The 14,030-nt window shown below is 34.3% G+C and overlaps 1 protein-coding gene across 2 annotated transcripts in view; it reads right to left on the bottom strand.

Annotated features, from left to right (window-relative positions):
• The window catches only part of LOC139502682 (uncharacterized), a 43,834-nt gene that overhangs the window by 4,590 nt on the left and 25,214 nt on the right, over positions 1-14,030 (bottom strand). For both annotated transcript variants that reach the window (XM_071292216.1, XM_071292217.1), the window contains 12 exons: positions 13,464-13,657; positions 11,557-12,761; positions 8,978-10,945; positions 7,743-7,791; positions 6,954-7,201; positions 6,198-6,569; positions 5,539-5,635; positions 4,525-4,589; positions 4,032-4,175; positions 1,728-1,909; positions 1,089-1,193; positions 107-306 (listed from right to left, as the gene is read on the bottom strand). In XM_071292216.1, the coding sequence (XP_071148317.1) occupies positions 107-306; positions 1,089-1,193; positions 1,728-1,909; positions 4,032-4,175; positions 4,525-4,589; positions 5,539-5,635; positions 6,198-6,569; positions 6,954-7,201; positions 7,743-7,791; positions 8,978-10,945; positions 11,557-12,761; positions 13,464-13,657 (4,829 nt within the window). The remainder of the gene's footprint in view (positions 1-106; positions 307-1,088; positions 1,194-1,727; positions 1,910-4,031; positions 4,176-4,524; positions 4,590-5,538; positions 5,636-6,197; positions 6,570-6,953; positions 7,202-7,742; positions 7,792-8,977; positions 10,946-11,556; positions 12,762-13,463; positions 13,658-14,030) is intronic.

Genomic DNA, 14,030 nt, shown 5'->3' with positions numbered 1-14,030 from the left:
TTTGGCAAAGTATGGGGTAATAAAGTAAGTTAAAAATAGCTCTGTATGAGTGTGAACCCTTAACATAAAAAGAAAGCTGAAATGTTTTCAAGAATTTCCAACTTACGTTTTGCCAATATATCCTGAGCATGATACAAAATAGCTCCATAACAGAATTTGAGTTGACTTTTCTCTCTTATGACATATCTACGTTGTTGTAACATCTTTTTACCGACTGCCTGTACATTGATGATACCATTACCGTGATCAATCTCTTGCATTCCAGTATAAATCATTAGAAAGGTACCAGTTCTACCTATACCATTACTGAAATTGGAAATGTTAATATTAAGTGTATACAATTCATAAAAGTTACTGTAAATTCAGAAATTATGTGTGGTTTTTATTAAAGTGAATAATGTGACTTGGTGAGTTTTGCAATAATAAGAACAGAAAATTGGACCAGTGTGCACTTTTGTTCGCAAGAGTAATAATAAAATTCTCATATTTGTTTATTATTGATAAATAGCAATAATAAATTCAAGCATTATCTGATTATTATAAAGTATTATTGATTCCTTTGTCAAACCTGTGATTGCTGCTGTCAGTGTAAAAGAATTATTTTGAACACTGAAAAATTCATAAAATCACCCTGATTCCATTCAATGATAACAAGCAAGGTACAGGTTATTATAAAATTTTCTTGAAATAAAAGTTTTTTTATTGCTACAAGAGAGTTAATATTTTGAAGGAGACAACTGAATGTGACTTGGTAACAAGCAAAGTACAAGATATTATATCACAAGATTTGGAAATGTTATAAAATACCATACAAAGGGAAGTAATCCGTCTATAAAATATGATTATTTCCCCAACAATTTACAAACATGTTCTCTCTCAAGGTCAAGTTCAAAATTGAAGTTCAAAAGCTTTATTTATAGACAAGATCATTATACAGAAAACATGTGCATACACTGACTTTTCCTTATTCTATTATGCTGCATTTAACTGATTATTGTATTGTATTAATAAATTATCCATTGTATGAAATTTCAAACCTTAAAGGGTACATGATGGTGAGTAAATAATTTCTATTTTTATTTCTTTACCTGCAGTGAACCATGACAGGTTTTTGCAAACTTCTCTGCTGTCTGTAGAAGTTATGGACTTCATTGATAAACTGTAACACACTAGGAACCTTCTCTGGAAATCCACTGTAATAAAATAAGGAAATGAAATAGTTTTTTTTGTTTTCAAATCCTATGAATTATACACCATAATTAAATTTAAAGTTCATAGAAATACTATAGTCAATACTCATTTGAATATTTTAATTTCAACACAACAATAAGCAAAATAAAATACACAAAAAGAATGTACATGTTAACACATCCCAACCTGTAAGGCCAGTTTTTGTAGTGTGCATGCAACATATCCCTATATCTTTTTGGAAGGTCAGTTTGTGTACTGTACATGCAACATATATTTATCCCTGCATGAAAGGTCAGTCTTTGTAATGGTGATATAAACATATCCCCACCTGGAATACTAGTTTGTGTACCTGATCAAGCTACATATCCACACCTGAATGGTCAGATTGTGTATTGTACATGTAACATACATATATTCCAACCTGAGATATTAGTTTGTGTAATGTACATGTTACATGATCCTGGTAGGCCACTGATAGGTCAGTTTGTATACTGTAGATATCACATATTTATACTCTAAATATAACATTTGCCTACCTGACTGGCCAGTTTTTATACTGTAGATGTACTATAGTCCGCCCAGTCTTTGTTTGTTGATGTTGTAGGTAAATGATTCTCTCTGTCCACAGTTGTGTCTCCTTTAAGCTCTGTAGTGTTAATGTGATAGGACCATGGTGGGATAATTTTCCTTTCTCTGGTGGCCAATATTCAGGAAATTTCTAAAACATTCAAATTCTAAGATTTGTATCTTGCACAGAAAAGTAAGTTGGCAGCTGATTAAATGACAGTAAATTGTGATTTATGAAACATCTTTATATAAATGTAACAACATTGAATATTGAAATTATCAACCACATCTAGAGTAAGATTGGGTGCACTTTGATTTATTTCCCTTTGACATATTCCCTAATACTCCTGAACACCCAAGATCACTCCTGATCCTTAATGGGGTTTGTGTTGCCCTGTCTTTAGTTTGAATGTTATGTTTTGTAGACTTTTGTTACAGTAGTCATTTTTCTTTTTTTGCCAGTTTGTCATGTGTGTTGTTATCTTTATTATCTTAGGCCGTTTTTATTTAATAAGTTGGTTTGCGGACATCAGCCCAAAAAACTTCGGGTAGGAGGAGGGGAAAAAAATAAATTTAAACTAGATCTTTCCAGTTTTTGTTTTTTTACTTGGTTTACGGATATCAGCCACAAAAAAATAGGGTAGGAGGAAAAAAAACTTGATTGAAAAGACTTATTTATAGTTCTGTAAAACTTGAAAAGCCTTTTGATAATACCTTTTATTCAGCATCTTTTGTAGGTTTTGTGGAATTAATAAATGCGACAACAAAAACACATCACATAGAACAAGTCAATATTAAAAGACAAAGGCAAATCTAAGAGCATATTGCATGTCAACACCTATAAGGACAGAGCATATCAGACAGTATTTAAAAGTATAAACATAAATTTACTGTCAGGAGCCTGTAATTCAGTGGTTTAATATTGTTTGTTGGTGTGTTACATATTTGTTAATTTTTTTTAGTACATTTTTTTACATTTAATTAGGCTGTTTGTTTTCTCACGTAAATTGTTTTACATTTGTCATTTTGGGGCCTTTTATAGCTTATGCGGTATGGGCTTTGCTCATTGAAGAAGGCTGTACAGTGATCTATAGTTATTAATTTCTGTGTCATTTGGTCTCTTTATGAAAAATCATCTCATTGGCAAAACACACCACATCTTTTTAAGAACGTCCACCGGTGTAGTTTCAGGTGTAACGGTTCCATTGTCATTTATTTTGCCGTGGTCACTACTGCCGGCCCTTATTTCTTCAATCACAACATTAAAGTTTTCTAATTGTTCATTAATGACTTGACCTATGGTTTCATGACGAAGGCATTTCACAAATTTTTTGTCTGATAATATTGAATTGTTTAGGACGTCCACATCCAGATGGATGTACACTGGTTCATTCATAGTAAACAAACCATGCCCTGATATCGTCTGGTTCCTAAACGGAAGTCAGGGTTTAAGGATGCGCAAACACGTGAACAGCTAACCAGTCACGTTTCCGGTGCACTGGTTCACGATTTTTTAATGCAGTAATAGGAACCAGAATTACGAAACGTAAACACAAAAATACCGTTTAAAATTTTCTTAGTAAATCGATAAATATGAGGTCGGCGGAAATAATTTTTAAGGGCAAATGTGCGTTTATTTTTATTTGAATTAGCGAAAATTCGGGTCGGCGGATCCGTAAACCAACTTATTTAATAAAAACGGCCTTATCTGTGTTTTATTCAGAGTTAAATACTATAACAGATTTTTGTGGTCCCTTGGTTGTAAAAATATGAGCTGTGTAAGAAATTGTCTTTATGCAAGTGCATGTATACATGAACATGTATTCGACTGACTTTGATTGACTTTGGAATGTTAGAATACAAAATACAAAATATTTTTTGTCTGCTTTGAAGTGTTCTTATATGGCATCAATTCCAAAACAGTTACAGAATTTGCAATGAGATTCTTTTCAAGCCACAATAGGTTAACATATGTAATAATATTCATTTTGCATATGGTGGATGTCTTTTGATGCAGCTAATATGTTTAATATGCTATTAAAACAATGCAAAGATTTAGGAAACAAGTTAAATATATGTTACTAAAATCAAATTGTTGTTGTTGCTTCATTATAAAAGATAAATTTCCTAAAATTATTTCAGCTTTGAACCATTAGAAAAAAAATTACCAAAAAAATTATTAAGCATTTGCTCATAAACTGTTAATACAGCACCTTAATTTACAAGGTAGTACAGACAAAAATAATTATTTATTTCAAAATCAATTAACATACCTTTGTGTCTTTATTTTCCGTTTCACTAGACAGCATAACAATAACCTCTGACCCTTGCTCATATACCATTAACCAGAAGTCAAACATAGTTGAGTGTAATGGAGCTTGCGTGGCAATAAATTTGGGACATGATTCTGCTAAATCCTGAAAATAAACAAATTTTAGGCAGGGTATGAATTCTGAAGATAATAGTATTCAATCATGAAACATAAACTAAAAATAATACATTCTTTTCTTAAACCCAAACATCCTGGTCAATTGTTGCTCTTGGACCTGAGAGAGGGGGGTTTAAACAACCCCAGACCCCTCACTGTATGTTTGGGAATATTCTTTTTTACTTTCCTTTGCCTTCGCCATACCTACTACTCAGCTTGTTTAATTGGGTATAAGCTGTCTAATTCATGTTCATTTCATCTAAAGCATATTTTATTCTTTTAGAAATGTATTATCATTTTTAGTTTGAATATAACAAGTTATTAAGACTATGACTTACATTTATCCAGCTAGCGTTTATATAATCATCTTTATGTGAAGTCAGTAACACTCTGGATACATCATCTGGGGAAAAAAACTATGATAAATTAATTTCTGTACAGCATTTCATTATACTGAATAGTATATGAAAGATTGATGTAAAATATTGTAGCTAAAACGTCTTTGTAAATTTTATGTTAATTGAATGATGCCGACTATGATTATAACTGTTTTGCATATTTTGCAAAAAGTGGATTTGGTCATATCAATTTTTAATTTTTTTTTTTATCTCAGAGACATTTATTATTGAATTCTATATACAGTGTTTTGAAGACTTAACAGATCATTACAAATAATGCCTTGAAAAGTTTACTGCACTTGTTTCAACAAAAATCTATATTCAGAGGGTATAATAAAACATAAACAAGAATGTGTCTATAATACACGGATGCCCCAATCGCATTATCATTTTTTATGTTCAGTGGACCATGAAATTGGGATCAAAACTCTAATTTGGCATTCAAATTAGAAAAATCATATCATAAGGAACATGTGTATTAAGTTTCAAATTGATAGGACTTCAACTTTTTCAACAACTACCTTGACCAAAAACTTTAACCTAAAGCAGGCCAGATGAATGAACGAACGAATATTATGCCCATAAATGGAGCATAAAAACATAATGCCTGTAAATGGGGCATAAAAATCAAGTATTGTCACACAGAAATTTTTTCTGCAGAACAATTAAGAAAACTACTTCAACCATGCAATGGAACATTATACAGTTACAGACCAAATATCATATATAAACTTTGAAGTATGTAACTAATGTTTTACTGGGACAACAGAATAAACAGTTTCAGACCATATATCAAATCATTTCTACATACGTTATCTTTGAAATATAACAAAAGTTAAAATTTGACAAATGTACCGATGAATGGACAAGGCGATAGCAGTAAATTCACCTACTCTATGAGTAAGGGTGTACCAGTAAACTGTACTAATGCATGTAATAAGTAAGGACACTTACAAGGTAAAACATCCTGATCTCTGTTTTTCATTGGATAACATCGTCCAATCGCCATTGAGTTCTTCTTACCATGGATATCATAATCTTCTATCACCTCCTAAAATATAAATTTTATATTCCTAGTCTTATTTATTTCTTATTCCTTACCTTATCATAAAAAATATATTTTATAGATATAGGAAAATGTGGTATGAGTGCCATTGACACAACATATAGGTCTAAGTATGGTCTTCAACACGGAGCCGTGGCTCACGTCTAAAACAGCAAGCTATACAGGGTCTGAAAAGCATACTAACACTGATTATTAAACCCACAATTTAACTGATACTTTACTTTAGATCCTGTTTGTCTTAACTTGATTAAAACAATATGTGCACTACAGCATTTAAAAAAAAAAATTAAACCAAGAAGACTACCCTCTTTCCCCCTAAAAAATCCTGGTAACTAAAGTTTTTACAACTTTGTTAAGTCTTGTCAATATCCACTTATGCACTAGACAGAGTTTATCTTACAACAGATTGCAATTTGAAGTAAGAACATTTGATTATCTCCCTTTTATATCAGGTAGGACAGGAATAATATTTCATTAAGATCATGCTCATTTATTGTTCTACACATGTTTAAAGTATCATCAAAATCTGTCCAATCATTAACATTACCTTCCAAGCTATATCTAAATGTGATGGTCCAGAACATGTAGCTTTATCTAAACTTTCAACAAACTTGGCCAATTTTTCAGTCTCTGCAACAAATTTATCCATTTTTGATGAATCAGGATAAGGGTCTTTAGAAAATTGTCTTCCCAGGGTTCCTTTCAGAATAGCATCCTCTTTCTGTTGTGCTATTTCCTGTGCTGTAAGAACCTTGGGTGTTAGAACTGAGTCAGGTGGTTCATGGGTGGAGTCTACAGGACTTGATGATAAAATGTCATCCAGAGATGAACCAATCGAAGAACAGGAATGTTTCCTTGAAGGCAACTTGAATTCTGATTGGCTGGTGTTGGAATTAGATCTGGAATGCGACTTTTCAGGCTACAATGATACATTAAAAATTATTTCAATGTTGAAACATAAAACAATCATTTAAAGATGAAAGAAAATATGTATTGTAACTGAAATTATGGTCATAAAGATATATTTTCTAATAGAACAAATGAACCCACTCAATTTTTGTCAATGTGTTTATTTCAGTTAATGTATGGGTTTAAAAAAAAGTCCTGCTTTTCATAGATGTTGAACTGCATTTGCAAATTTTTGAGGTGTACATTTAGATAAAGGGCTTATTACCTAAATAAACTGGTTTAATTTAGCATTTCCCTTCATGGCTTTACATATAGTATTAGCTATACTAGTACACCACTTACAAAAAAATCTAAAAAACATAATTTCCTGTTTTCACACAATACACATGTATACCTGTTTTCTTTGTACTACTGGAGATTCTCTAGCTCTTGTATGAAATTCCATCTTCGATGTAGTTTCTAGTTCTGTGACATCTTGTATAGATGGCGTTTTTGTTTCCATAGTAACTTCCTGTAGGGATGACTGGATCTCTGTTACTGGTTTCATTGGGCTTGGTAGGATAGGTTGTGGTAGGATATCTGGTGGAGAAAGAGGGTTCATTTGCTGTATTGTAGTTGATGAATAACTAGGCTGTGGTGTACCTAAAATAAAGGAGAATTCATTTCAAGGATAAAATTAAGATTATAAAAAAAAATCTAAGGACATTTATGCATTAATTGAATATTATTTTTGTACAAAATCAGTCTTATAACATTTTTGTACTACAAGAACATTTTAAACATTTTTAAACCAGCTGACAAACAACAATATTTTGTAAAATTGAACATTAGAATGAGAAGTTGTTACAACTGAAATTAAAACAATAGGCTCTTAAACATGTTAAAAGCCTGGATCACTTACTTGCCTATATTTTGCTGTTTATAGTTTCTACCTTGTGTTATTTCACACACAAGGTAATGTTGATAGCTCACATGATCCAAGTAAGCTAAATAGTTAACACTCAGGATTTTCTACCCAAGGACTAGATTTTTTTAGCTGTATTTGGGAAAACCTTTCAGAATCTTTGGTTCTTGATAATCTTCAGCTTCTAATTTATTTGGCCTTTTATTTTGTTTGACTCAAGCAACACTTATGAAGCTTTTGCAGATAAATTGTCTATTTATAAATATTTCTTGCACTCACCTTTCTGAGGTAATGGCTGTGACATTTGTGACTGTCCAGAGAGAGGTCTCTACAATAAATCAAACATAATTTATTATAACAGCTGTAAATATCACTCACAAAGTCAAGTTATGTTGTTCAATTTATAAGTTCAACTTTTCTTTTCTATAAGCACATTATAAGAGCTATCTTCTCGTATTTTCTTCTTTTCACACAAAAAAGCTTTTTTCCATGTACATGATGTAGTACTACTACAAAATTGGACACATTATATTTCTCTCATAGTTTGAAAAAAAAAAACGTTTGTGACCCAAACTTTTTATTATGTATTTGGAAATAACATGACATAAACTTATTTGTGGCACTGAAAGCTTGGTTCTTTTAATATAAATATAAACCTGATATAACTCCCAATACATAATTATGTGTTCTGTGTGTAGTTCTATGTTTCTTTTCTTTTTTCCTAAGTGCACATTTTTCCTAGGATTTCTGATGTTGGTGATTTGTTTTGTGGAGTGTTTTGTCCAGGATTTCTGATGCTGGTGGTTTGTTTTGTGGAGTGTTTTGTGGAGTGTTTTGTCCAGGATTTCTGATGCTGGTGGTTTGTTTTGTGGAGTGTTTTTTCCTAGGATTTCTGATGCTGGTGGTTTGTTTTGTGAAGTGTTTTGTCCAGTATCCTTCTAAATAATATTGTTATCCTTTTGTTTTGTCCAGTATCCTTCGAAATAATATTGTTATCCTTTTGTTGTGGCTTCATTTACTTTTGTGGGTAACGATTTTGCACGTTTTGAGGATTGAGGAAATATTGTACTTTCATTTGTATTTGATTTTTAGGTTTTCAGAAAGTGTGTAACAATCCTATAGCAAATTTGTACTTCCATGAACATTTAAATTCTTGGTTCAACTTTACCAACAAAACTCACAATAATTGGTATCTCATGAAAAATGATGAAGCAACAATATGTATAATTTGTGTTGATAGATTAAAATCAGTACTTTTATCTTGATTTCAATAATGTATTTTCAGGAGGTAGACCTAGGTTAAGGGAAATAACTCTTAAAATCATCAGTACGTTTGTGTCAGCCATTTTCATAAATATGTTCTAAGCTTCTTGGATACATTGATTATTTCCAATCTATTTCAGGTAAATGCTTAAAATTCATTGACGAAACTTGACTTTTACAAATGCATAACTGATTTAAAGAGGTATTTCCCTGAACCAAGATCTACCCCTTAAATGTCTTCATATAAATACCTGCATCTGTTGATTAGTTGTTTGCTGCTGTACTATAGGGTACCCTTGCTGCTGGGAGTTCATGGATACTGATGGCTGTACTATAGGGTACCCTTGGTGCTGGGAGTTCATGGATACTGGTGGCTGTACTGTAGGGTACCCTTGCTGGGAGTTCATGGATACTGATGGCTGTACATTACTAGGCGGTGGCACTGGCGATTGATATCGTTGTTGAAGCACCTGTGTCTGTCCTTGTTGTTGGCTACCCCCAATAGGTTGTGGACCTGACTGTGCCACTGTTGTCATGGCCTGACCTTGTTGTTGCTGAATGCCTCTTTTATTTTGAGGCATTGTATTTACCATTGTTGTCATGGTCTGCCCTTGTGGTATAAATCCACCCTGTTGTGGCATTCCCGGTGGAATTGCCTGCATTTGTTGAGGGCCTTGTGGCAATGAACTGGATTGTTGGACCTGGGGCTGTAGGCCAAATCCTCCATAATTGGATGAAGTCTTTGACATTTGTGGCTGTGTACCATATTGAAATTGTGGTCCTGGTTGCCTTGGTATTTGTTGTCCTGTACTTGCTACATTGGTAGTTTGTGGGACCTGTTGTCCTGCCAACTGATTTCCCTGGTGACTGCCATAACCTTGACTTAATGATGGCTGTTGTGTCTGTTGTCCTTGAACTGACTGACCTCTTGAGTAACCTTGACTAGACTGATTGGACATATATTGCATTTGACCTTGACCGGCCTGACTCATCTGTGCAGGACCATTACAAGATGTTGAAGTTTGTTGACTGCTCTGATGCTGACCACCATATCCATTATATGGTTGTTGCAAAGCCTGTTGTCCAAACTGTTGTGATGTATTTTGATGTTGGCCTTGTGGCTGTTGTCCAAACTGTTGTGGTGTACTTTGTTGTTGGCTTGTTGGCTGTTGTCCAAACTGTTGTGGATTTCTTTGCTCCTGTGAGAACTGGGATGGTTGTGAAGATGACATCTTTGACTGTTGGGGCGTCGTCTGAGAGGTCACTTGAGTATTTTGCCCTTGATTTGGTGGATACTGTGCTGAAATTTGAGGTCCACCTTGACCTTGTTGATTATTTGGTTGCTGTCCATAATATTGAGGTTGCTGTTGACCTACATTTGGTTGTTGAGTCTGTCTGTGTTGGGGTGCATTCTGAGAGGTCACTGGAGTATTTTTACCTTGATTTGGTGGATATTGTGCTGAACTTTGAGGACCACCTTGACCTTGTTGATAATTAGGTTGCTCTCCATAATATTGAGTTTGCTGTTGACTAACATTTGGTTGTTGAAACTGTGTCTGTGGGGGTGGAGTCTGAGGGGCGACACGAATATTTTGCCCTTGATTATTTGGATATTGCACTGAACTTTGAGGACCACCTTGACCTTGTTGATTATTAGGTTGCTGTCCATAATATTGACTTTGCTGTTGACTAACATTTGGTTGTTGAAATCTTTGGCCCTGTTGTTCTTGACTAATATTTGCCTGGGGAAACCTTTGGGGTGTCTGAAGAGTTTGCTGTGGACCAACATTTGGCTGTTGAAATCTCTGTCCTGATGGCTGACCAGGGGTTTGTTGTTGACTAGCAATTGGCTGTTGAATTCTTTGATCCTGGGCTTGTTGATTGGAAATTTGCTGTCCAGATTGGGTATATTGATTAGTTCCAGAAACTGCTGTTGGTAACCACTGTTGTTGACTCTGTTGTTGTGGTAACTGACCTTGACTTTGAGGAGTGAAACTACCTTGATAGTTTTGAGATTGCTGGTTTTGACCTTGATCCATCTGACCTTGCTGATACAATTGCCCTTGACTCTGACTTGGCTGAGAGTTCATTGTTTGTTGAGGTGTATACTTTGACTGTTCAGAAACATTCTGTGGATGTGGTGAAATCCCATGTGTTGAATGAACTTCACCTTGTGATGACCTCTGTGCAGAGGGTTGGTTGTATGTTGTTGTACTAGTCTAAAAATGTACAAGAAATATTTATGTGATAATTATCAAAATTTATCTCAAGTAATCTTTTTTTGGGTAATTTACCTTTTTAATATGCTGTATATACCTTTTAATATGTTGTACAAATGTTGTAAGTGACTAAAATTCCAATATGTATTTGCCCATATTACATGTACTTTTGTGCTTAGCCTTTGGCATGACATAATTACACTTACACAAGTCATGTCTTCTTGTTTTCAGAGTCAAATCAGTAAGAAATAAGATAATATCAACCATCTTATACATATCTTGCAAGAACTGCTGTTGAACTTTCAATCTTTTGTAGAAAATAATGATATTTTTTCAGGTTTAAAAAACATGTTAGAAAATGGAGCATGAAAAAGTGGACGTTTCAACCTCCATACAAAGAGTTTAATAACTGAACCAAAACAATAACCAAAAGTTATAAGACATCAATGAATTTTAAAATTGTTTACCTTGCCTCTCTCGCCATACAAAAACTATTTGTATGCCAAAAAAAAAAGATAAAATTGGACAGAATGAAGACTTGATAGAAGGATGTCTCTTTCAATGTAGTATATTGACAGTTTAAATTATTTTTTGGGAAATTAAAAACATACCTGTGCCATATGATTTTGTTGTGTAGAAGATGGTATCTGATTCATTCTATCCTGCAATGCATTTCCATACCCTGGTGGAGCTATACCTGACTGTACTGGGTGTCCTGTTGGTAAATATTGTGCTCCTGATTGGGGTGCACCACTAGTTGGGTCCTGCTGTCCTGTTGAAGACACCACATTTGTTTGAGGTACATGTTGTCCAGTCTGAACCTGTCCCATATTTCCAATGGTATATCCTTGATGGGAAACAGCTTGCCCTTGCGATTGTTGGTAGTTAGACTGGCTTGGTGCAGCCTGACTAGAAAAAGATTGATTTTGGCCTGGGGTCTGCTGTCCCATCGATGTATTAGCTGGCATCTGGGGTAAATTATTAGTTGAGGGGTAACTGGCATTTGGACCAAAGCCACCTTGCATCTGTGGCATACCTGATGGCATTCCTGACGGACCCATATTGTATCCTGCTGCAGACTGTGGCACATTTGGTTGGACCATTCTTTGTTGTGATTGTGGCATACCATGAGGTCCAAGATTTTGTGAGTAAGCACTTGGTTTGGTAGATCTATCAAATCTCACTGTACCAGTCATCCCTCCTTGTAAGCTTGGAGATTGTGACGGTGATGGATAATTTACAGCTTGTCCCGTTACTCCTGCAGATGGGTGCTGGTAACCACTGACTTCTTGTGGCTGATGGGACCCACCATTCCCTTGAGGCTGTTGGTACCCACCACCCCCTGGTGGTTGCTGATATCCACCAACCCCTGATGGCTGTTGAGATGACCCAGTGACAGGAGGTAAAGAATGAGCTCTTATCATGGCTAAGACTTTCGGGTCCGTGATTCCCAGTTTTCTAATATCTTCATCGCTCATGCCATGTAATGGACTAGCTGGTAAACTATCTGGCCCAGGAGGAAGATGAACTGGTGACGATATTAAACTACTAGGCAGGGATCCAGTTGCCACTCTGCCTTTTCCAAATGTTTTAGGTTTCATGAAAGGGAGATAATCCTTTAATTTAGGTCCTTCAAAACCTGGCAGGGATGCATGCAAGTCTGGCATTGGGCCAATTGGACCAGATGGACTACCAGGCAAGACTCCACCTGGACTATTCGAAAAGTTAGAAGGACCATATGGTAAGGCACTGCCTGGACCTTGAAGAATTGATGATACATCTGCTGGTTTCTGAGTTACAGGTCTTACAGGAGGTTCTGAAAATACAATGACAACTATTGAATAGACTGTCACTAATCATGATGATTTATATTAGGGTTTAAAAATAAATATGTATTTAAATACACCTTTATGTATGCAGAAAAAAGTATTTTCTAATTAATGCTTGCATGAACTTTATATATCAATAATATCTGCTCATCTTGAAGAAATTTTTATACAAACAACATGAAGTTTACTCATTCCATTCCATTCTATTTGAATATTTAAAAAGAGCCCTATACAAGTTTTACTCTTGGTTGAAGATTCTACTGTGAGCCGAATTGTTCACTTCTTTATCCTCTAGTAGAATGGTAGACAGTTGCCTCATAAACTAAACATGTGATGCATTCAAGCATAATCTAGTTGCATGGTTTTAAGATTTCTCCCACATTGAATGAATCTTCCTGGATGTCTGGGTTTTGACATATACATGCAGGTTAATATTTTTTTCTGAGACAACAATTTTTGTGCATTTACCACGAATTTAAATGTTTCATGAAGTTGAAATTTTTGTTGGCTTGTATGGCAGATTTTTTCAACCTTTTCAATCAAATATCTATGAAAAACATTCTGCGCATATTATATACAAAGCATGAAAATATGTATTATTTTTTACAGACAAAACATTAAATTTTGTATCATATTTTTGGAAAAATCATAGATCCCATCCCTCACTATATAACATCATATTTATTTACCTTTAGGTTTGAGTCTGTCTATAATTTGTTGTCGTTCTTCTGCTTGCTGTTTACAAATTCCTCTACATCGTTCTAGCAACCTGTTTATGTTGGATTCAAGCTTCTTATAGAAATCCAAACCTTTCTGTGACTTAGCTAATAAATCTTCATAAACATCAAATGAATTCTTTAGTCCCTCTATGGTGGCTTCTCTCCTGAAATAATCAATATCCAGGGTTTTAAAATTTGGTAAAGAAGTATTAGGAAAAGGGCAAATACTCACAAATAAAATAGAACACTTTCAAATTTCAACAATACTTTCTAGTGGCGTTCTTGTCCTTATTTTGTCCTCTCATTTTCTAATTAACTATGTACAAAACACAAAAATATTATCTTCAGACTTAAAATAAAATGGAGTTTTTAACAAATTTAAATAACTCAAACCCGATCTGTGTTTTGTGGTTATAAGCATTGAGTATAAGTTTCATGATATTGGTTGAGGCAAACTAAAGTTAGAGAATGGAAACATTACTTTGGGACATACATACCGACAGACAGACATACTGAACAGACACTGATAAAATTTAA

The sequence above is a fragment of the Mytilus edulis genome, chromosome 14 (genome assembly GCF_963676685.1).
Source record: "Mytilus edulis chromosome 14, xbMytEdul2.2, whole genome shotgun sequence".
Lineage (NCBI taxonomy): Eukaryota > Metazoa > Mollusca > Bivalvia > Mytilida > Mytilidae > Mytilus > Mytilus edulis.
This window is presented reverse-complemented; position numbering and strand designations above follow the sequence as displayed.